The sequence below is a fragment of the Lonchura striata genome, chromosome 24 (genome assembly GCF_046129695.1).
Source record: "Lonchura striata isolate bLonStr1 chromosome 24, bLonStr1.mat, whole genome shotgun sequence".
In the NCBI taxonomy this organism is placed as follows: Eukaryota; Metazoa; Chordata; class Aves; order Passeriformes; family Estrildidae; genus Lonchura; species Lonchura striata.
In genome coordinates, this window is record NC_134626.1 from 7,916,311 (window position 1) to 7,938,402 (window position 22,092).

Below are 22,092 nucleotides of genomic sequence, written 5' to 3' on the forward strand. Positions count from 1 at the left end.
CAGAGCTTTGAAGCCCTGGAAAGCTCATTCCAGCCCTTTGAGGCAATTTCTGCACTTTCCCAGGTTCTGGTTTCACAGACAATAACTCTTGGCTGCAGCAGGGCCCAGCTGAGCAGCAGGAGAGAGAACAGGAGGAGCCACTACTCCTGCTCGTGTCCGGAGCAGCACGGGCTCTCCTGTGCCTCCCTCACAAGAAGGGAGGCAGACACATTCTCTGATGCACAGTGAAAGTGAGAAGATAAAAGCAAGACTCCCTGTGCCCCAGGCAGTACAACTCTTCTGTCCCTGTCTAGCCAGCAGCATCACTAATGTGACAAGCAAACAGCAGGCTGGCATGGCTGGTGAGCAGGTCTGGTGCTCCCCCCTCATCCCTTCACCTCCCCTGCTCCCCGGCCTCTGCGTGCCCCTGCTGCCTTCGCCAGCACAGCTCCAGGACCATGGCTGCAAGGGAATTGTTTTGATTGAAGGTGAGGGGAAAAATCCTCCTTTCTGGTGCTCTGCACAACCTGGGATCTGTCTTGCCTGTGCTCCATCGCTCACAGATGAATTCCAATAGGATCAGTCTGGGCTCAGTCCAGTGCTAGGAGACCCCAGCAGAGCAGGGCCATGGCCCATGTCCTTGCTTTGGACCGTGGTCACCTGTCCTTGAGCTCATGGGCTCCTCCAAGTCCTGTCAGGACAGCCCTCCCCAAAGACCCTGCGTGGCTGGGACACAACCTGGGCTGTGAGAACCACTGAAATTCAAACCCCACTGATGCCTGGCATGCGCCTGGGACAGAGCTGTGAGCTGCACATCTTCCTGGCCAAGACATCTAGAGAATCATGGAAGATTGGAAAAGACCTCCAAGATCATCAAGTCCAACCTTTGACTGAATGCCACTTTGTCCACTAACCCATATCACCACGTTGTGACATACTGCTGTAAAATGCCACCCAGAATAATGATGCAAATAATCATAACAACTTTTCTGGATCTATAGAGGGGGAGAAATCATCCTGATGGGTTTACTGGGACAATGGATTGGTTTCCTTCACCACACACTCCTTGTATTCCTTCTGTAAGGGCCATTTATGGCTCTCTGTGGCTGTTTGCAGCCAAGAGCCTCTGACATCAGCACTAATCCTCCCTCCTTATCCCCTGTGACAAGAGTTCCTCATAAAAGGGACACATTCCCAAGAGCCTGGATGCTCTCTTACCCCCACCACTGGGAGGTCTTGAATTTGTCTCTGGATACTCCAGAACCTAAGGCTTCTTCCTCCCTCCTCAGATCACAGAAGCCAGTTACCAAGAAGTGCCCATCCCACTGCTATTAACTCATCCCTGACCATGGAGCCTTTTCCTTCAGCTTTCCCAGGGCACTCAGCCTGTCCACAGTGTGCATGGAGCCTGCAAATCCTCACAGCACCGAGGCTCTCCCCACTCCCCACCCCTCCCCAAAGAAAGGCCACAAATTAGTAGGCAGGGGCTGCCAGCAAGAGCTGGTGCCTGGCAAGGCTCTCAATCAGTCAAGTGTTGTTATCCAGAGCCCTGGGCCAGGCTCAGCTCCTTGACCCCTTGGGCTGCTGGCATGGCTCTCAGCCCCACTCTTGGCTCAGACCATTTGTTGAGGAATGGCTGGGAAAAGACTTTTGATGACACCCAGGCTCTGCCATAGTCCCTGCAGACAGGACTGTGGCACCTGGAGAATCCTGGATTTCGCTCCTGAAGGGATGCTGAGCTTGGGGAATGAGGTACTGCTCAGCTGCAGGGTGTGAGAAGCAGGAGTGCAGGTGAGCTAGAGGTGGAGGAGAGCCTGCTGAGAAGAGCAGAGAGAAAACCCAGCCCGGGTCAGAGGTGACAGAAGGTATTGCCCAGGAAGGCAGGTGGATCATGTGTTTTGGGATCCAGTTTGCTGGAAGGGGTCACGTCCATGGGATGATGGTCACCCAACCATCACCCAGCACGTGCCACCCACCTGGCCACACTCAGGACCCTCCTTCCCTCTGGCTGCTCTAAAGGGGTTTTCTTACTCTCACAGGAGATTTTTCCTGGGATCCCAGAATGGTTTGGGTTGCAAGGGATATAAAAGCTCATCACCCCTTCCATGGGCTGGGACAGCTTCTACTATCCCAGGGTGCTCCAAGCCACATCCAGCCTGGTTTTGGGCAATTTCAGGGATGGCACAGCACAGCCACAGCCTCTTCACCTTCTCAAGGCCTCTTCACCTTCTCAGGGGAGAATCCATTCCCAATATTCCATCTAACCCTGCCCTCTGGCAGTGGGGAGCCATCCCCGCTTGTCCTGGCACTCCATGCCCTTATAAAATGTGGGTGCTGAAGAACTGGTGACACCTGAAGATTTTGGATGCTGCTGGTCATGGGGCATGTCTCCTCAGTCCTGCAGCACAGAAGGACCCCAGCACTCACCCTGTGCCCTTTGGGGAACCAGGGGGGTTTTCTTTGCTTCCTGCAGAGCTGCAGGACCCCGAGGGGTGGTGGGCACTTTGCTTTGTCCAGCTGCAGCAGGAGCACAGCCCCATCACACACCCAACAATGGAGCCCCAGCTGGCTCCTCCATTCAGAGCCAAGGCAGAGGGAGGCTCATCCTCCCTCTGCTCCCTCTCCTCTCCCCCAACACCCCCCATTTTCCTATCCCAGCTCTGCCTTCCTGTCTGCAGCTTCTGTTACCAACTGCTAATGATCTACACCAAGGCTGCCAGGCGGTGCCGGTGCGAGTGTAAGCAGAAGAATCCAGAGCCTCTAATTACAGAGGAATTAGCAAGCAGACAGTTAGTGTTTAGTGCTAATGAATAGATACATTAAGGGAGACATCACACGGGCTGAGAAGTGTGAGCCCCGATAATAAAGGAGTGTCAAACCAGGAAAACACAAGGAGGAGCAGGCAGGGGACTGAAAAGGATTTGCCTTTGACTCAGCTCGCTGGTTTTGCTCAGGTGGGAGCAGGCACGGGTGATACATGAAGGTTCAAGCACAGCAGAGAAATGCAAGTACGAAATATGAGCATCAAATGATTAATCCATAGTACAGGACCATGGTGGGAGAGTGCAGAACCCCTTCCCAGCTCCAGGTAGCATTACAGCCACCCCATCTCCATCAGGTAAAGGAAACTGGTCATCCAGACCCGTTCCCCTCTCCTCCCTGGGGCAGACCTGCCTTCAGGGCTTCAAAAACACCCTGGCCCCACTCCCGAGCAAGCTCCAGATCAGTGAGCACCATAATAATTCACCCAGGCATTTTTGCAGGTTCTCTCTGTCCTCACGCTCTGGAAGTGATGCCCAAGTAATGCTCACCTGCCCTACTGCTGTTTTACCCCACCCACCATCCCTGGAAGCCAGAACACACCATGGCCTCCAGGCAATTCACCCATGCCTGCCAAATTCAGCCATGGGGGTCCAGTGTCTCCAGGGCAGCTGCAGAGGGACCAGAATCTCTCCTGCTCCCAAGCAGGGCTGTGCCTCACTGGCATCCTTCCACCTCAATCCCATTAAGCCAAGCCCCAGCCCCGGCCTGTGCCCAGCTCCAGATGGCTTCCAGGTGGGCTGGAATGGCAGTCTCTGGCCAGCAGCTCAGTGGGGCTCCCTGCCCCTGGCACAGCTGCCAGGGCTGCTGGGGACCCTCCCAGGATAGCACTACCAGCCATCCCTCCCCCCAGCAATGCCACCCTGCACAGAGCTGGAGACCCTGACTGAAACCCTCCCAGCTCTGTGCTTCAGCTGCTTCACCAGGTGACCCTGCACGGGAACTGGAGCAGATTCCCAGACTGTTATCCCAAACATTGATCTCCCAGCCCCTCTCCTGTACAGCTCTCCTTTGCTTTCTCAGTCTGTCCTGGCTTTCTCTACAGTCCAAGCAGGGACTGCAGCTCCTATCAAAACGCTGGAGCCACCTCCCCTTCCCTCCCCAGGAGCCAGGAGTGTGTGCAACACTCTGGTGGAGCTGCAATGATGCTTCCAGACACCAGTGTCAGGCCCAGCCACACCCAGTGCTGCAGAGGGATGCTGTGACACCAGGGGACAGTGCCACAAGCTGTTTGCTGCCATGATGGGGAGGCAGCTCTGCCCTGGGGCACGCTCCAGCTTTTCAATGGAATAAGGGATATTTTGACACTCAGGACTTGGGATTCACTCAGGAATTGCCAGGCACTCATCACCACCAATATTATGGAATAAGCAACATCTTACCCCACCTCTTGTCCCCTTCCAAACCACAGAGGCTCAGCCAGCACTGCCCAGAGATGTGCCCACCCCTGATGCCTCAGGTTTTAGCTTTTCTATTTTTCAGATTCTATTCTGCTTTAATGTGTAACTCTAGGCATCATATTAGGGGATAGTAAACTCTCTCCACAGAATAGGTAGATGAAACAATTCCTTCTCTAGCTGGGGACCCAAGGACAGCTGATCCAGATCTCAGGCCCAAGAGCACGAATAAGGTGGACTGAAGAGAGAAAACAAGAAGGATGGGACTGCATGGGCTAAAGCTGGAACTGGACAATGAACTCCAATATGCAAATGGACCAAAACTTATACAAGCGAGAGACCCCGTGACCGGTCGTGCATTTTGTGACCATTTTGGGTTGTGCTGCCCAAGGTGGATCTATTTGAGGCCTTTCAGCAAATCCCTGCTTTATTCTTTAGCTGTGTCAGGCCTCTGCTCTAGCTCCGCCTGCTCAATGCCCGACCCCAGCGCGCGGCGCCGGAGCGCTGCCGGGGCGGGCGCCGGCCTTACCGGCCTGGTTGGTGGTGATGTTGACGGAGGCGAACTGCGGGGAGAAGGGGCTCTGGTCGGTGACGCCGTTGACGGCCTGGATCTCGAAGGTGTACTGCGTGTGTGCCAGCAGGTCGCTGATGTAGATGCGGGGCTCGGTGAGGCCCAGCTGGCGCGGGGCAAACTGCACGTTGTCCCCGCAGCGCGTGCAGGCCCCGCGGCCCGCCCCGCAGCTCTTGCAGATGATGTTGTACACCAGGTCCTCCCGGCCCCCCGAGTCCCGCGGCGGGCTCCACTCCAGCATCAGCGACGTCTCGTTCACGCTGGAGATCACGGCCTGGGGGGCGGACGGGATGGCTGGAAAGGGAACAGACAGGAGTGTGAGACAGCTGCGCCCTCCTCCTCCCCATCCCTGGGCAGCACTCTGTGAGCCCAGCTGGGTGCTTCTCCGGGTGTCAGGGATGCGTGCAGCAAGCTCGGCATCCAAAGGTAAGAGTGGGAGCGAAACCTCTTACCCCAGTCTAATTTGATTGTGTGAAAGTCCTGGAAAAATTTATCAGTTGGTTTGTGTAGCGTCCTTCAAAACCCCACTGGGACAGACACCTTTGTCAAGCATCCCTCAGTGCTCTGACTGAAGCTCATCTCCTGTCCCCACCTGGTCCCCTCCCAGGTGCCCAGACCCACGTACTGGTGCATGGCATGTCCACAGGGTCGGCGTCTGCCCGGTAATATCCATTTCGGCACACGCAGTTTGTGGCCCCTTCCGAGGTTGTCCGGCTGTTGATGGGGCAGTGGACACACCCTTCATCCCCCTGGCTGGCCTTGAATGTTCCCGAGGGGCAGCCTGGAAGAGAAGAGAGCAGTGGTGAGCAGTGAGAGGGGGCTGGGGGATGCCTGGAGCCCAGCACTGCTGCCAGAACAATCCCCGGGGCACTGCAGTCTCCAAAGGAAATCTTGACAACTGCAGGTGAACACCACAGAGAAGGAGCAGCTGGTTGGAAGGCCCTGAGGAGGCACCTGCAGAGATGGATCCCCACACAACACCTCCGTCCCCATTCCCCAGCCATGAGTGCAGAACAGGGATTGTAGAGTGCAGAGGGAATTTTTAGCCACTGCTACAGAAGAAGATGTGAGTGGCTGTACCAGGTCAGACCATGGACACCAGAATCATCTCCCCAACAGTGACTGTCAGAGGGCTTTAGGCTGGATATCAGGGAAAGGCTCTTCCCCCTGAGGGTGCTGGGCACTGCCCAGTCTGCCCAGGGGATGGGCACAGCCCTGAGGCTGCCAGAGCTCCAGGAGCCTTTGGACAAGGCTCCCAGGGATGCACAGGCTGGGACTGTTGGGGTGTCTGTTCAGGGTCAAGGGTTGGATTTGATCCCTGTGGGTCGCTTCCAAGTCAGGATATTCCATGATTCCATGACCACCCAAGGAGCAGGGCATGAACCAGGTGCACGTGCTGCCCACAGCACTTCCCCAGTCCCTTCTAAGATGCAGCTCCTTCCACTCAAGACCCCATGAGGGTGTTTGTCCCACTATGTTACCCCTCATTTTTTATTCCCTGCAAATGTCCTGCACCTGTTTTACCCATAAAGAGCCCTGTGCTGTAACCACACGCTGCAGGAAGAAACTGCTGCTCTCTGCTTCAAAGCCAAGCTGCCATTCTTGATGCCATCCCACATTTCCATTGCTGGTGGACACTCAATCACCATCTGCCTTGTCCACAACCTCTAAAGTTGTCCAAATCTCTGTCATGCTCCACGCTGCTTAACAACATTCATTGGTTTATTCTCTTCTTTTTTCATCAATGCTCACATTATTTTTTAATCACTGACTGTGAAAGCCCCAAGATCTGAGTTGTGAGGGACATTGGGCCAGCTCCTAGCTCATCTCCATGCAGGTGTATGTGAATTGGTCTACTGGAAGATGCCCCTGCCCGTGACAGATGACCTTTAAGGCACCTCCAAACCCAAACCATTCTGTGATTTCACCATTCCATGAACCTGGGGTTGTTTTCTCCCATTTGTATCACCTCAAGTCTTTTGAATTCCAATTGCCTTCTCATTCCCTGGTCCTTTTGCAACTCTCCAGAGACTTTTGTCTTCATGACTTTGTAGATGTGGCACCTGGGGACATGGAAGTGCTGGGTTGATGATCCTACGGGCATTCCCAACCGTAATGATTTTATGACTCAAGTAAATTGTTGGTTCTGCTGAGCAGTAACAGCGGGCTGGGCTCTCCCTCCAGGCTCTGAGCCCTCAGGGGTGAAGAAGATGCTCCATAAGCAACAGCCACTCAACCCCACGTGTGTCCAGCTCCACAGGGTGGGTGAGTGGGACACGGGGGTGTGTGCTGCCTAAAGCAGACAGTGGTGAAGGCTGGACCACACAGTGATCCAGCACTAACAGACTCAGCACTCATGGATAAAAGCTATCAACATCAGAATGTCCCTTCCAAGCCCAGGGATCACCAGTGCCCAAAGAAAGTCTCAGCTCAGACCATTCCTCTGTGGTTACTCCTGTTGTGACTTTCTGTTGCTGTTAATTCTTACACAGCCTGAAGAGCCTGGGGGGAGCAGGTGGTTCCCGTGCTGAAACAAGTTTAACAAACTTCTCCTTGAGTCGCCTGCCAAGGCTCCCAGGAATGAGGCAGGTCAGAAAACAGCCTGGGAGAAACATTCACTGGGGCTGCTGTGAGCAAGAGCCATTGCTAAGAAGTAGGTATTTCTTATTTGGGAGAAAAGGAAGAAAAGAAGGCTGTTTTTTTTCCCTTCAGTTGTCATCTCCTTTCCTCCAGAATTATCCTCAGTTTCCAATGAGAAAAGCTCTACAGAAAAATTCCATCAGCCTTCCTGCTTGCACTGTCCCTCCTCCCTCTTATGGTCAAAGGAGCTGTTGAAAAACAGGATCCTCCTCATGTTCCTGAATCTTTCCATCGATCCCTCACCTGTTCGATTCCATTCCTGACCCACTCCCCTTGGCACCAGCCCATCTCAGAGGGTGTTAAGCTGTTGGGAGAGGTGATGGCTGGGCAGTTCTGCATTCCACAGAAGCAATGGGGACATGATAACAGGCTTCCTGCACTAATACCAATATTTGAGACACACAAAAGACCAAGAGATAAAATTGCTCTCATCTGACAGCCCAGGCGAAATGCAGGGTCATTCCAGCAAGGATAGTTTCAGACAAGGGCCTCTTTCACCTTCCTGAGGTTTATTTTAAAAATAGATACTTTCCTATAATACTTTTTCTGCATCAAGATAGAAAGACATCCAGAAAGTGCCCAGGCTGTGGAGTGTAGTGACTACTCCAAGGGATAAAAACATTCCCCACATTGGCCCTGACACAGGTCAATGGCTGGAGAGAGATAAAAACTGAGGCTCAGTGGTTGTTCCTCAAAAATACCAAGTTGGGACACTGAAACTCTTTCCATGAGACACCAGAACACAGCCAGAAGTTTTGGCAAGCCCCTTCCTCCCCAGCAGGTCCTGCATGGGATAAAATAACCCTGGAAAAATCAGAACTTCTCTGAAGTTAAATGTTCTGAAATCACGTGTAAGACAGGAAAATCATTGAAATTTGATGCAAAGTCCTTTTTTGTTCTTGATTTATTTTTTTTCCAGTAATGACAACCTTCAGAAGTAAAATAAATGAACATTGACTTCAAAACTGATCTGCTCCCTCCAGGTGAGACAACAGATTTTCTTTGGAAATCCACCCAAACTCTTGTTTCCAACATGAACAGCAAATCAAAAGTGAAATCTTCACACAGGGGCTAAAATCCCTCCTGCCTGAACAATGGGAATGTTCTCACCATGTGCTGGAAGCGTCACAGAATATCAGCATCATGGAATATTCTGAGCTGGAAGGGATCCAGAAGGATCATCAGTCCCACTCCCGGTCCTGCACACACCCCAACGATCCCACTCTGTGCCTCAGAGCAGTGTCCAAACACCCCTGGAGCTCTGGCAGCCTCGGGGCTGTGCCCATTCCCTGGGGAGCCTGGGCAGTGCCAGCACCTCTGGGGGAAGAGCCTTTTCCTCATGTCCAGCCTGACACAGACATGAGGACAGCCCAGTTTTCTGCCCTGGGAGGTGACAGCAGCTCTGGGACACTGCTGCTTTTCCTTAGGCTTGCAGCAAGGACATCCCTAGAAATTTGTGATGGGAAAGAGGGAATTGAAACAGTGAAAGCACAGAAATTTCTACTTTATCCAAGCCTCCTTCACCCCTCCAGGACGATTTTGGTGCCAGAGGCTCTGGGCCCACCACTGCAGCAGTTTCCCCCACCCTCAGCACCGATGAGATGCTCCCAGGGGCTCCCAGGGACAGAGGGACCTTTAATGCTTGGCTGCTGCACAGCTCCATGGATGGATGCTCTGGGGGCAGCCTGCAGTACTGGCTGTGGCTCTCTCCAGCAAGGCTGGGAATGCTGAGCAGCACCAGGGGTCCTTGTTTCCCACTCCCTCCCTCCCTCCCAGGGCATGGGAAGGTGCTCGTGCCTGGGGAAGGCATGTGCTTTGGGAATCACAGAACAAACTGAGCTGGAGAGACCCCCAAGATCCTGCCCTCCCTGCAGGGGATGACACCAGCACATGGGAGGCAAGGCCACCTCTGCTGCTGGCACCAAGCCTCCAGCCCTCCTGTCCCAGGGCAGCTCAGCAGGGAAAGGCATCCAATGGCTCAGGGAAAGCCTTTGGCCAAATGTGCAGGAGAGGCCACACAGGGGTTCCCTGTTTCCTTCTCACTGCCTCTCCCTAACCGAATGTTTAATTAATCCAGTGTGAGCTGGGCAGGCTCCAACCAGGCTCCCCTGCATCCCAAACTGCCCTGGCCTTCAGAGTCCACCCCAGGCCCCTCCTGGAAACAGCTCTGAGCAGACACCTTCCTCCTGCAATAAAGTCCCTAAATGGCACCTTCAGCCCATGGTGAGGGCTCTGAGGAAGGAAGGATTCTTCTCACCCCTCCACCTGGCCCTGTTTCTCCTGGCAGCAAGGATCACTGAACTCCAGCAAGGCATTTTTAAAGGCTGATGGAAACCAGGCAGCCCTGGCTGTCAGGATCTGCCAGGAGCCTTAAATCCCCAGCCTTATCTCCCCACTGGCTCCTCTCTCCCTGCGGGGCCGGGGCTGGGGGCTGGCTTTGCAGCTCTCCTGCTGCTGCAGGAGCCAGGGCTTCTCCCCTTGGCCACATCCTGCCTCCTGCCCTCCTCTGTGGGTTTGGGGGCTCCTCTCCATGCTTTTGGGACTCCTCTTCCATGCTCTTGGCGTCCCAGCCCCACAGCCCTCCCTGCTCCCCCTGGCATGCTCATCACCCCACAAACCCTAGGTGGGTGCCTTGGCCCCACACCACAGTGCTGCTCCCACTCTGAGCCCACATAAAACGAGTCCCAAATGAGTCCCACAGATATGCTCTTATGGAGAACAAGGAAAACAATGTCCTGGGCCAAGCCAGGAGGAGCATGGCCAGGACACTGTGGGAGGTGTTTTCCTTTCCTTGCCAGGCACTGGGGATGCTGCCATGGTCAGGCTAGGATTGCCCAGTTCAAGGGTGGTATGGAGAAGCAGGAGAGTCCAGTGGAGAGTCACCAAGACGGTCATCCCGGGGCACAGGGCAGGACAGGTGGGAAGAGCTGGATGGGGGAACTGGGGATCCTGTGGTAAGGGGGGATCAAACTGCACCTGATGAAGATAGGCTCAAACACTTCCAGGCTGCAGACTCTGCCACACAGGACAAGGACATCAAGCTCAGACAGGACATTATGAAAAGCTACTTCTCCAAAAGATGGTGCTGACCTGGGAGAAGGGTGGTAGAGTTCTATCTTTGGGGAAGATTGAGCAGAATTCCATGGCTGCCTTGAGCTCACACTGGTGGCACCTCCAGTGCAAATGGACACTGGACATGAGACCCCAGACCCTCCTTGACCAGCACTTCTGGCTCTTTGCTGTTTGTGGTGTGTGGGGTATTTCCTGGAATCATGGAATGGCAGGACAGTAGGGGTTCTAAGGGACCTTAAAGCTCATCTCAGCTTTGATTACCTTCCACTGTCCCAGGTTGCTCCAGGCCCTGTCCAGTCTGGCCTTGGATACCCACAGCGATGGAGCAGCCACAGCTCCTATGGGTACCAGGGCCTCCCCACCCTCACAGAGAAGAATTCCTTCCTATTATCCCATCTAAATCTACTCTGTTACAGGTTAAAGCCATTTATGATCTGTGCAGAACTATTACGTCTAACCAGCTCTGAATTTCCCCCTTTTTCCTTCCATCAACGATGCCCAGTTTGGAAGCTGAGGTGGGTGCTACAATGACATTGTCACTTCTCCCACATTCTGCTCCATTCTGTCCCTTGCACCTCGACCCTTGTTTTCAATTCTGCACCCAAACAGGTATCACTTTGTCTCACTTGTAGAGCTGTCCCTTCTCTGCTTCTTCCTGTTCACTGTCCCTCACCCGATGGGGTTTGTCCTGTTAGTGAAAGGGTGGCCTTTGGACAGCCCAAAGCAGCAGCACAGCCTTTGGATCTGCCAGAACCCCGGCCTGGTTCAGGGGCTCCATGTGGTGGAAAAGTCTCTCCTCCCACCCGAGCTTCCAAAGAAAGGCTCAGCAGTCTCTGTTGTTTGGTCTCAAGGCAGTTTATTGCAAGTTATCTCAAAGATTTTCTCCTCGGGCTGCTGTGGTTTGCTCCCAGCTCAGGCAGAGGCACACACACACCCTGACATCCTCTCTGACCCCGACTGCTTCTTCTCTCCCTGCCAGGACTGCTGCTCTCTTTTATATGGTACATTACAAGTTACATGGTTACAGTTTTCCCCAATGCCTATTACCTATATTAAATGGTGCTTTTCTATCTTTTATATGGTACATTACGTGTTACATGTTTACAGTTTTTCCCCAATGCCTATTACCTATATTAAATGGTGCTTTTGTACTCTAAACCAATCTGTGAGTGCCAACATCACCAAGAACATGGAGGTGAGGAAGAAGAAAGAGGAGGAACAGAACTGGCCCACATTCCTCCATCTTAAAACTCTGACCCCCATGTACAAAGTAAAAACCCACCTGTAGAGGTGTTAAAACCTCCCTGTACAATATTAAAAAAATTTCCCCTCCACTTTGTGACTACTTCTACTATAATATCTAAACTTTTGTGACTCCTTGTTCCACCTTCAAAGTTGGTAACTCATTCCATGGCCCAAACCCAAAATCACAGCTGTTTCCAGCTGCCTGCCAGGGTCTCAAATGCTTCCGACCTGGACCCAGAACCTCCAAAAATGCCTGAGGCACATTTTGAGTTCCAACAGGTTCCACTTCCAGTTCTGCCCTGGTGTCCCCAGCCTGCAGAGTGCTGCTGGGAAGAGGGGTCAGTCAGCCTTGAGGAGGCAGGGGTGACACCTGAGCCCTTTGGGTCCTGGAGCTGGCTGCTGGCTCGGCAGGGGCGAGGAGCTGGGACCTGCAGTGCCAGCTCTCTGCTCTCTGCCTTCCCGGGGCACACGGCCCCTCTGCTTTCCTCAGGCATAAACTGAATTAGCAGCCTGCACTCTTACCTCATCCTCAGATAAGCAATTAATGCCACTGCCAGGTGCTGTCACTGCCAACAGCTCTGACAGCATTTGGAAAGCAGGGGAGGGAAATACAGGAGGGAAGACAGGGTTAAATGAGATTAACTGGAGGGGAACCTCCATGATGTGGATTACAGAATTGTCAATAAGGGGAATGGTCCCAATGCAAATGTTCCTGTTTAACCTCATCATTCTCCATGGGATGGGAATGGAAGCAAGACAGCAAAGGCTGCAAAAGCATCCTTCTGGCCTACAGACTCATCCCCTCTGACTGAGCCAACACCCTGCACCTCACCAGCAGCTCCAGGAGATCACCTGGGTCCCATCACCTGGCACTGCTGCTCTGACCTCACAGCTGGAGGTGCCAGCACTCCAAACCCCACATTCCCTGCAACAATGCTTCCCACCAGCCACCTCAGCTGCCCCCTGCTCCATCCCAGGCTCCTTCAGACACAACTCCCTCAAAAGTGTCCTGCCACGTGTGCCCTGCCTGTCCACAGCTCATGGTAGTTTAAGAGCTCACATCTTGTTCTCAGCATCATCTCCTCTGTCCCTTGGTCCCTGGGTAGAGGGGCAGTGCTGGGACAGCATGGGGCTGTGACAGGACCTTAGTGCTGGGGTGTCACAGAGCTTTGGAGAGGACAGGGCAGGGCAGAGTGATGCCCTGCTCTGGGAGCTCCCCAGAACAGACCACATTGGAAGGTCTTGCAAGGGCCAAATACACCCTGACCTCTGGCCAGGCCGTGCTTGGCCCAAAGCTCCACAGACCCAGGCCAAGGGCCAAGGATCAAGGCCCAGCCTTTGGACACAATGGGACAAACCAACAGCACTCATCACACACCAAATCCAGGCGGTACAGTTCCCTGCTCTCCTGAGAGCATTCCCAGCCTTGGGCAGGACCAGTCTGATCCCAGCCCTGGCAGCTCCCTCCCAGTGCTGTGCTCCAGCAGCAGCGCTGAGCTCTCACCTGGGAGAAGCTTTGTACCAGGGGCTTCCCAGCAAATTCCCCCTGCAGGTTCCCAGGGTTCACAAGGTCACTCCCTTCCAGCACTGCTCCCAAGTTCAGGCATCTGGTGAGCCCAGCACACCTGTGGGTATCACACCTGGAGTCCCCCTGTCCTGCTGGGGGGAGGGCACATCCATCAGTGCTGATGGGATTTGCTGTCAGAGAGAAATGCCTGGAATTTCCTACCTGCCTGGTCAGCCTGGTTCAGCCTCCCCAGCCTGTCACGGTTCTTAAAGAGAAATGTAAAGTTTTCTGTCCCTGCCTGAGCATGTGGGACTGAGATATCGCCAACATCCTCAGAGTACAGATGGAGAAGACCATAATCCAGCATTTATCCTGTCAGGGCCATCCACATATGGGGAGAGGACTTCCCTGTCCCTGTTTGGGGTCAGTCTCCCCTCCCAAGGAAACAAGCAAAAGAACAAGAGGAAATAGCTTCAAATTGTACCAGAAGAGGTTTAGATTGAATCTTAAGGAAAATTTTGTAATGGAAAATATGGTCAGGTTTTGGCTAGGCTGCCCAGGGCAGTGGTGGAGTCACAATCCTTGGAAGTGCTCAAAAAGCACATGAGAGTGGCAGCTGGGGACATGGGTTAGTGGTGGCCCTGGCAGTGCTGGCTTAATGATTTGATTCAATCTTAGCAAGCTTTTCCAGCCTTAATGATTTCAAGATTCTCTGGTTCTATTCCAAGGAGACGTGGATCTGTGTGTCCATCATGCCACTGTAGACCAGGAGTGGCTGCAGCCCAGGGCCTCAGCTCACTGCACACCTGCAGAAGCCTCCGTGGGAAGCTGAAACCAGGGAGTGAGTTCAGAGCTCAGGAGCACAGTGCTGGTGGCAGCAGATGCCTTCAGACTCCTGGCTTGTGCAGACACCTGAAGAGCAGCCCAGGATGTAGCTGCTCCAAGGCCCAGCTCAGTAGCTCAGTGCTGTCCTGAAGCAGGACATTCCCCACCCCAGGAATGCCAGGTGATGCTGGCCCAGGAGCAGTCCCAGTGCCAGGCATGGGGGGAGCAGGACACTGCCAGGGCCTGCACAGCATCAAGCTCCAGCCCTTGTCTGGGCAGCCTGGCACACACAGAAGGAACCAGAGCTCCAGGAGCTGCACAGAGGCATTGCCTGGGAGCCCTGGGGTGACTTGCATGGAGCAGGGCAGTACTGGGGCACTGCTTTCATCTCTGGGGTCCCAGCACAGAAGGACATGCAGCTGCTGGGCTGAGTCCAGAGAAAGACACAGAGAAGCTCTGAGGGCTGGAGCCCCTCCAGAGCCAGGCTGGGAGAAGTGGGGGTGTTCACCCAGAAAAGAGAAGGCTCCAGGGAGAGCTCAGAGCCCCTTCCATGCCTAAAGGTGGTCCAGGAGGGCTGGAGAGGGACTTGGGACAAGGGATGGAGGGACAGGACACAGAGAATGGCTTCCCACTGCCAGAGGGCAGGGATGGCTGGGATATTGGGAAGGAATCCTTCCCTGTGATGTGGGGAGGCCCTGGCACAGGATATCCAGACAGGCTGTGGCTGCCATTAGATCCCTGGTTGGACAGGGCTTGGAGCAACCATGGGATAGTGGAAGGTGCTCCTGCCTGTGGCAGAGGTGGAATGGGATGGGCTTTAAGCTCCCTTCCAACCCAAACCATTCTGGGAGTCTACAATTTTATATTCTTATTTTAAACATGCTGCTCAGGCCAGCAGCACATCCCTTTTCTCTTGATGTAAACACTGAAGCACTGCAGACTCATGCAGCGACTATTCTGAGCCAGCTTTCTCCAAGAGGTCCCCTGAAGAATTTAGAATCTTCATATTTTGTTACTTTGTTTGGTCTTGTTTAATTGTTTCCCCAAGCTTCTGCCTGGGAGAGTTGTGCCTCAGGAGGGAGGCGACTTTAACCATCACAGGAACGCTTCCCAAGGATTTAATGCAGGGAAAGGAACAAACCAAGCAGGCAAGTGGTGACATCAAAGTTGCACTGATGGAAAACCCCTAATCCTATAAACCCTTCCTGCTTTAATTGGTGTTAAAACAAAGATAATCTTATCTCAGCCCTATAAAAGAAGGGATAGGATGTTCTTTCTAAAAGCCTCTCTAAAAGCCCTCATAAACTTGACAAACATTCCATGTTTCCAGCCCAAGGAGAACGACTTTAATCCTAAAGGAAACAGGAAAGCAAAAAGGGAGCTTTTCCTGGACAAGAGCCCTTCAAGTGTCCCCAGCCCTCTTGGTCCTGGTGCCAATCTGGAGGCACACCCTGGCACTGTGGGGCTGCAGGGGACAGGCACAGAGCCCCCAGGACCAGACCCAGCCTGGGGCACCCGAGCAGGCACGGAACAGGCAGTGTCTGCACACTCCAGGTGTGAGCAGAGCCAGGAGCAGACCCTGCAGGGACAGACTGTGCCTCCCCCTCCAGGTACTCCAGGTGCATCTGGGGCTGCTCAACGTTTGAACCCGGCTCATCTTCACTCCCTTGTCTCAGATGCTGCAGGAGCAGCTTCAGAGCCTGAGATGGGCCTCTGAAGGGATCCCCACTGAGCCAGCAGTCCCACTCCAGTGTGCAGCCAATGGCACTGCTATTCCCAAACTGCCCTGCCTGGGCTTCCCCCAGCAGCAGCAGCTCCCCTCCCCATCTCCAGCAGACCCCCTGTAGGTTCCCTTCCCAGGGCACAACAGCTTTTCCAGGTGGAGCTGGGGATGGCCAGAAAGCCTTGGAATGGAAGTGGACATGTTTAATCATCACATTTTAATGCTCCTTAGCACCCAGTTGGGAAAGTTCAAAGTGCCAGTTGGTGTGGTGCCAGCAGCCACTTTCCAGATGACAACACTGCTCTGTGTCAGCCCTCGGTGCTGAGTGGAACTGGCAGAAGAGTGATTAAAAATGGGCATTATGGCAGGCTAAGTCACTGGAGAAGCTGCACAGAACCTTTCCTTCCTGGCCTGCAGTGAGCAGAGAAGCTGTGGGGAGGCAACGCGGCCTGGGAAGGACAAACACTGTCCACTGTGCTTCCCAAAGTGCCCTGAAGGAGGCCTTTGAAAGGCAAAACCCAAGGAGAACCAGCCTTCCTCCTAAAAGAGCTCCCAAGTGCACTGGCAATGAAGAGCTGTTCCAGTTTGGGCTCCCCAGTACAAGAAAGGACTCGGGGAAGGCCACCAGGATGCTGGAGCACATGGTGGGCAAGGAGAGGCTGAGGATGGATGTGAGCCTGGAAAAGAGAAGGCAAAGGAGAGACCTTGCTGCTGACTGCAGGGTGAAAGGAAGGTGGAGCCAGACCTCAGGAGGGCAAGGCTCTAGCTGGCACTATGGAAAATTCCAGCTTGACACAAGAATGTTTTTCACCATGAGGGATGGTGGAAGAAGGACCAGAAGCACAGGGATCCACATCCTCAGAGACGGTCACAGCCACAGCAGGAACTGAGCTGCTTTTCTGTCACTCCAGCTGCCTACAGCTAATTGAGCTTCCACTTCGCAAGGTCCAGGAATTGTCTGTGGGAAAAAAATTCACTTTTCCCTTAGCTAAAGCAATCCCAGCTGAAGAGAGGCCCCTTCCCCACAGCGGAGCCCCTGGGTGCTGCCATCACCACGGCTCAGGGACTGCAGTGCCAGCCTGTGACTCCAGTTCTGCTCCACAGCTCCATCTGGCCCTGCCACCTTGGATTCCCTCACGTCCCAGCAGCCACATCTCTGGTGCTCAGACGTTTTCAGGGCTTCCCCAGGAACCTGAGCTGCAGCAGCTCCATCCGGCAGCGAGCTGAAATTGGAACACTGTGTTTGTTCTTGCAAAGTGAACTGCAAGTATTCCCCAAAATCGCTGCGTCTGCAGGCACCCATGTGCTAAGAAAGCTGGGGCTCCACTGAAACAGGCCCCTCATGGCTGGGATCATTCAGGCTGGAAAAGCCTTCTGAGATCCTCGAGTCCAGGTGTCAACCCAGCACTGCCAGGGCTGCCACCGAGTGCCACATCCACAGATTCACTGAACAATTCCAGGCATTGTGATTCCACCACTACCCTGGGCAGCCTGTGCCAATGTCTGATCATCCTTTCTGTGAAGAAATTTTCCCTAATGTCCAATGTAAACCTCCCCTGGCACAGCTTGAGGCCATTTCTCCCTGTCCTGACCCTGATTCCCTGGGAGCAGAGCCTGTCCCCCTGGCTGTCCCCTCCTGTCAGGAGCTGTGCAGAGCCACAGGGTCCCCCCTGAGCCTCCTTTTCTCCAGGCTGAGCCCCTTCCCAGCTCCCTCAGCCTCTCCTCTTGAGACTTGCGCTCTAACCCCTTGACCAAGGAAGTCCATGGAAGGAAGACAAATCACTGTAATCAGCACATGAATTTTTGACACAAAACAGGAAATACAATGTGGGGCTGTACAATGAAGTCTGAGAAAACCACTGTCAACTGCAACTCTTCCCAAAGAGCAGCTTGAACCATCCTGCACATGAGAACCACCAGCGTGGCCATGTCAAAATCACCCTGTGCCAGGAGCGTGCATGTAAGGAAAGCTAAACTAGGGATTTTAAACATTATTTCCTAGGAAATCTTTTATAAAGCCTCCCTGTGTTGCATGAGTGTAATGCCTGCCACAATTCATGGCTGAACAAACACCCAGGAGCAATTCCCACTGTCTGCATTCCCTGTGCACTCCATGTGTCATTGGGCTGTAGTGCTCGTGCAGCATTGAGGGCTGTGAGGGATCAACATCAGAGGGAGGAGGCTGAGCCCTTGGTCCCCAGGCCCCCATTCCACTGATAACTTTCTCTAAAAGGATGCTCTGATGAGGGAAAAACATCAGCAAATAATTATCTCTCTAAATCCATCAGGAGCAGTGCTTAATGGAGGGATCTGAGAGCCAAGCATGCCAGAAAACAGATGGGAAGAGGCAATTTTCAACAGCTCATAATTCCCATTATTTGGGTGGGTTTTGCCTGCATCCATCAAAATGCACCTTCCACATCTGAAAGCTTTCTTCCACCAGATTTCATACTTCCAAACCCCTCGACTTTTCTACTCCCACTGGAAGGCAGTGCAAGGAACTTGAGCTGGAAAAGATGTGAGGTCACTTCAAGAGGAGGTTGGGAGATGCTGGCTAGTGTCAGCTGTGTGAAGGTTGAACCAGCCCCTGCCTCTGTGCATTTAGAAATAATTCTCTGTAAATCAGGGTCTTCCCTGCTTCCCAGGGTTCTCCCACTGCTCTCGAGGGCTGGCTGCCAGCCCCAGCATGAGCACGGAACAGGTTCCCAGAGATGCCAACAAGGCCATCAAGGACAGAGAGTACAAATGAACCACTGTGAAGAATAACCAAAATAGCTTCAAATAAAGTTGCTGCTGCCCCCAGGAAAAAGGCAATTCATATTTTTACAATAAAAAATTAATTCTGAACCAAAAATGACAGTGAAGGACTAAAAGTGCATTCTAAAAAGTCATGAACTGGTAGCAGTGGCTTTAAATTAGTCAGCAGAAAATACAGCAGTTGGTAAAAGCAGTGGAAAGAACAGGGCCCTTAAGATTAACAGCAACAAGATGAAAATCCAGAACACAAAAAAAAAAACTAAGCCACAGTCAAGAGATGGGCCTGTACCCAAAATATGAGAAAATCATCCACTATGCTACAGAAGGAAAGGGATATTTAATCATATAGTGTGTGCATAGAGAGGGATTCTTTCATAACTAACGCTTCCCTAAATTTTTCCATTCCTTCTGAAGCAGGAGGAATATCAGCTATGGGCTCTCAGAGCAGGATTAGATAACTGGGACCCAGGAGCTTTCAGGCTCAGCCAAGGAAACTCCGTGATGAGGCTGCTGGAGTTGCTGAAATCCAGCCTTGTGAGGCCACTGCAGGGACACGTGGATCATCCCATGCCAAAGGACCCCCAAGGGCAGGAGTGCTCAGCTCTCCTGGCCAAGCTGATGGCACTGCTCCCAAGGGTGAAAAGTAGAACAAGTGACTTGAAGTGAAGTCCCCTGATACATTTCCTTGGTGTTGTTTGGCCCTGCAGAGTGCACTCAGACACTCGGAGCATCCTCCCAGTCACATTCTACACAACGTGGAGCTTGGCACTGTGTGTCACAGAGAAAGCAGGGTGGGAAACAGCAAGGGGGCTGCAGAGACCATACTGAGTGTGAGAGCCCAGCATGGAGCTGCAGCAACGGATCTCAGATGGAGAGCCCTTTACTCTGCTCTGGTGAGACCCCCACTGAATGCTGCCTCTGGCCCTGGAGTCCCCAGCACAGGAACAATGTGGAGCTTCTGGAGTAAGTCCAAAGGCTGGGGCCCCTCTGCTCTGGAGCCAGGCTGGGAGAACTGGAGAGAAGTGCCTAAAGGGGCTCCAGGAGAGCTGGAGAAGAACTGGGGACAAGGGATGGAGGGACAGGACACAGGGAATGGCTCCCACTGCCAGAGGGCAGGGATAGATGGAATAGTGGAAGGAATTGCACCCTGGCACAGGGTGCCCAGAGCAATTGGGATCCCTGGCAGTGCCCAAGGCCAGGCTGGACAGGCCTTGGAGTAACCTGGGATAGTGGAAGGTGTCCCTGCCCATGGCAGGGGTTTGAATGAGATGAGCTTTAAGGCCCTTTCCTACCCAAACCATTTTGGGTTCTTTGAAGGCAAAGAGTGCCCAACACGTTGGGTCAGGCCTGCATGTGATGTGAGAACTTGCACAGGCAGCATGGCACAACCAATTCCCTCTGCAGCTGTGTGAAAATACAGAGATTTGGGGCTCTTAATCCTCAGCCCAAGCATCAAGCTCACTTGGCTAAGAGAGGTCCCAGCAGTCGCTCTCCAGGGACCTTCACTGCCTTTCCCCAAGGTTAGCCACTCCCAGAGCCCATGGCATGTCTGGGGCTGACACCAGGATTTCCTCTGTCTGCAGAGGAGAAGGGGAAGGCAGCCACGCTGCCTCGCTGGGAAGCAGCTGGGGTATTTGGAAAAGGGGCTGTGGTTGGAGAAGGGTTTTCTTCAAAGCACAAGGCTCCTGGAGCAGTTCCAGGCGGAGCTGGAGCAGGACAGATGGCAGAGCCCCACTAATCCAGATGGGCAAGCCCAGCCCAGCACTGCGCAGCTCCCTGGGACGGGGCCAAGCGCCAGCTCCCGTTTGCAAGGCCCCACTTGCTCGTGCAGATTAACCCAGCCCCGAGAAGGTCCCGATGGGAGACACTCCTGTTTGGGAAGATTTGAGCTCTGATTGATGAAGGATGTGGGACTGGAGCAGAGAGAGGAGAGCAGAGCCAGGCTGGAGCACGGGATGCACATCCCAGCCCTCTCCTGCTGTAATCCTCACCAGCAGAGTGCAAACCCCTGAAACTCCCCGAGCTGACACATCCTCATCCTTCATCCCAGCAGGAGCGTGCTGCAGTGCCAGGATGTTAACAAGGAATTGCCTCATTAGCAGGGGAGGACCTCGTTGTTCTCAACAACTACTTGTAAGGAGGTGGTTGTAAGGTAGGGGTTGGACTCTTGCACCAGTAACAAGTGATGGGACAAGAAGAAATGGCATCAAGTCATGCCAAGGAAGGTTTTGATTGCAGATTGGGAAAAATTTCTTCAAGGAAAGGGTATTGGACCAGGCTGCCCTGGGCAGTGGTGGATTCACCTTCCCTGGAGGTGTTCAAACGAGGTTTAGATGAGGATCCCCCAATGGCAGGGGACAGACTGGGACAGGCTTTAAGGTCCCTTCCAACCCAAACCACTCTGTGATTCTCTGACTGGTCCCTCCAGGCAATGAGAAGCAAATCCAGGCGGGCACAGCTGTGCCAGGGAACCCTGCCTCTCCCTGTGCCCCAGAGCTGGGATACACCAGGCTGCAGGCACAGACCAGCAGGAGAGGCTGCAGGCAGCTCGTGGTGTGTCCCTCCCCCTGCTCCAGCCACACAGCCTGGCTGGGCTGGGGCTGTGCCCCGGGGACTGCTCATCCCGGGGCAGCAGCAGCACACAGAGCACGCCAGGGCCCCTGTGCTGGCCACCACTGCCCTCCAGTCCATCCCAGCACGAGCAGTGCCATGGCACTGGAACCCAGATGCTCCCAGGACTGCTCTCACTGGTCTAGAGCTGGAAATTAAATTAAAACCACGACAGGGACAGTTAATTAAAGCAGATTAGTGCGAGACTAATTAGGGACGCTGACACTGCAACCATCAAGCCCTGTGATGTTAATTAGCTGTTCATTAATGTCAGCTCCCTGCTCAGTACAGAAATATGAACTGCTGATCTCCTGGGCTTCACGTGCAGCAGAGCACATGGGATCACTCAGCCACCTCCTCCAGGGCCACGTCCTGCCTTGTCACCACCCTGCATAGACACTGTCACCAACAACAGTGTCACCCTCACCCCCCTGAGACTCCCACCAGCAGCCAGCACAGAGACACAGCCACCAGTGTGCTGTCCCCAGTCTGTGCCCCGTGGCCAGGGGTTGGTGACAGTGGCCAGTGTTGTTGGTGACAGTGTCTCTGCAGGGTGGTCCCCCACACCACCGTGCACAGCAGGACACCCCAGCACCCCCGGGAGGCCTGGCCGTGTCCCTCACAGACACCATCCCTGTGCCCTGGCAGGAAGCCGAGTGGTGCCCAGCACCCACCCACAGCACTCCCTAAAACTGGCACCCACTGACTTCCATAAGATGGACAAACCTTGTTTCTCCTCATCCTAAGCCTTGAAAAGGTACTAGGAGATAGAATTATGGAATTGTTCAGGTTGGAAAAGCCCTCTAAGATCACTGAGTTCAACTGTCAACCTAGATCTGCCATGTTCACCTCTAACCCATGTCCCCAGGTGCCACATCCACACTGTTTTTGAACACTTCCAGGGGTGGTGACTCCATCACTGCCCTGGGTAGCCTATGCCAACACA

General features: G+C 53.6%; 1 protein-coding gene across 2 annotated transcripts in view; it reads right to left on the reverse strand.

Annotated features, from left to right (window-relative positions):
* EPHB2 (EPH receptor B2) overlaps positions 1-22,092 on the reverse strand; it is a 128,849-nt gene that overhangs the window by 39,128 nt on the left and 67,629 nt on the right. For both annotated transcript variants that reach the window (XM_021533759.3, XM_021533757.2), the window contains exons 4-5: positions 5,393-5,548; positions 4,726-5,061 (exon numbers count right to left, since the gene is read on the reverse strand). In XM_021533759.3, the coding sequence (XP_021389434.1) occupies positions 4,726-5,061; positions 5,393-5,548 (492 nt within the window). The remainder of the gene's footprint in view (positions 1-4,725; positions 5,062-5,392; positions 5,549-22,092) is intronic.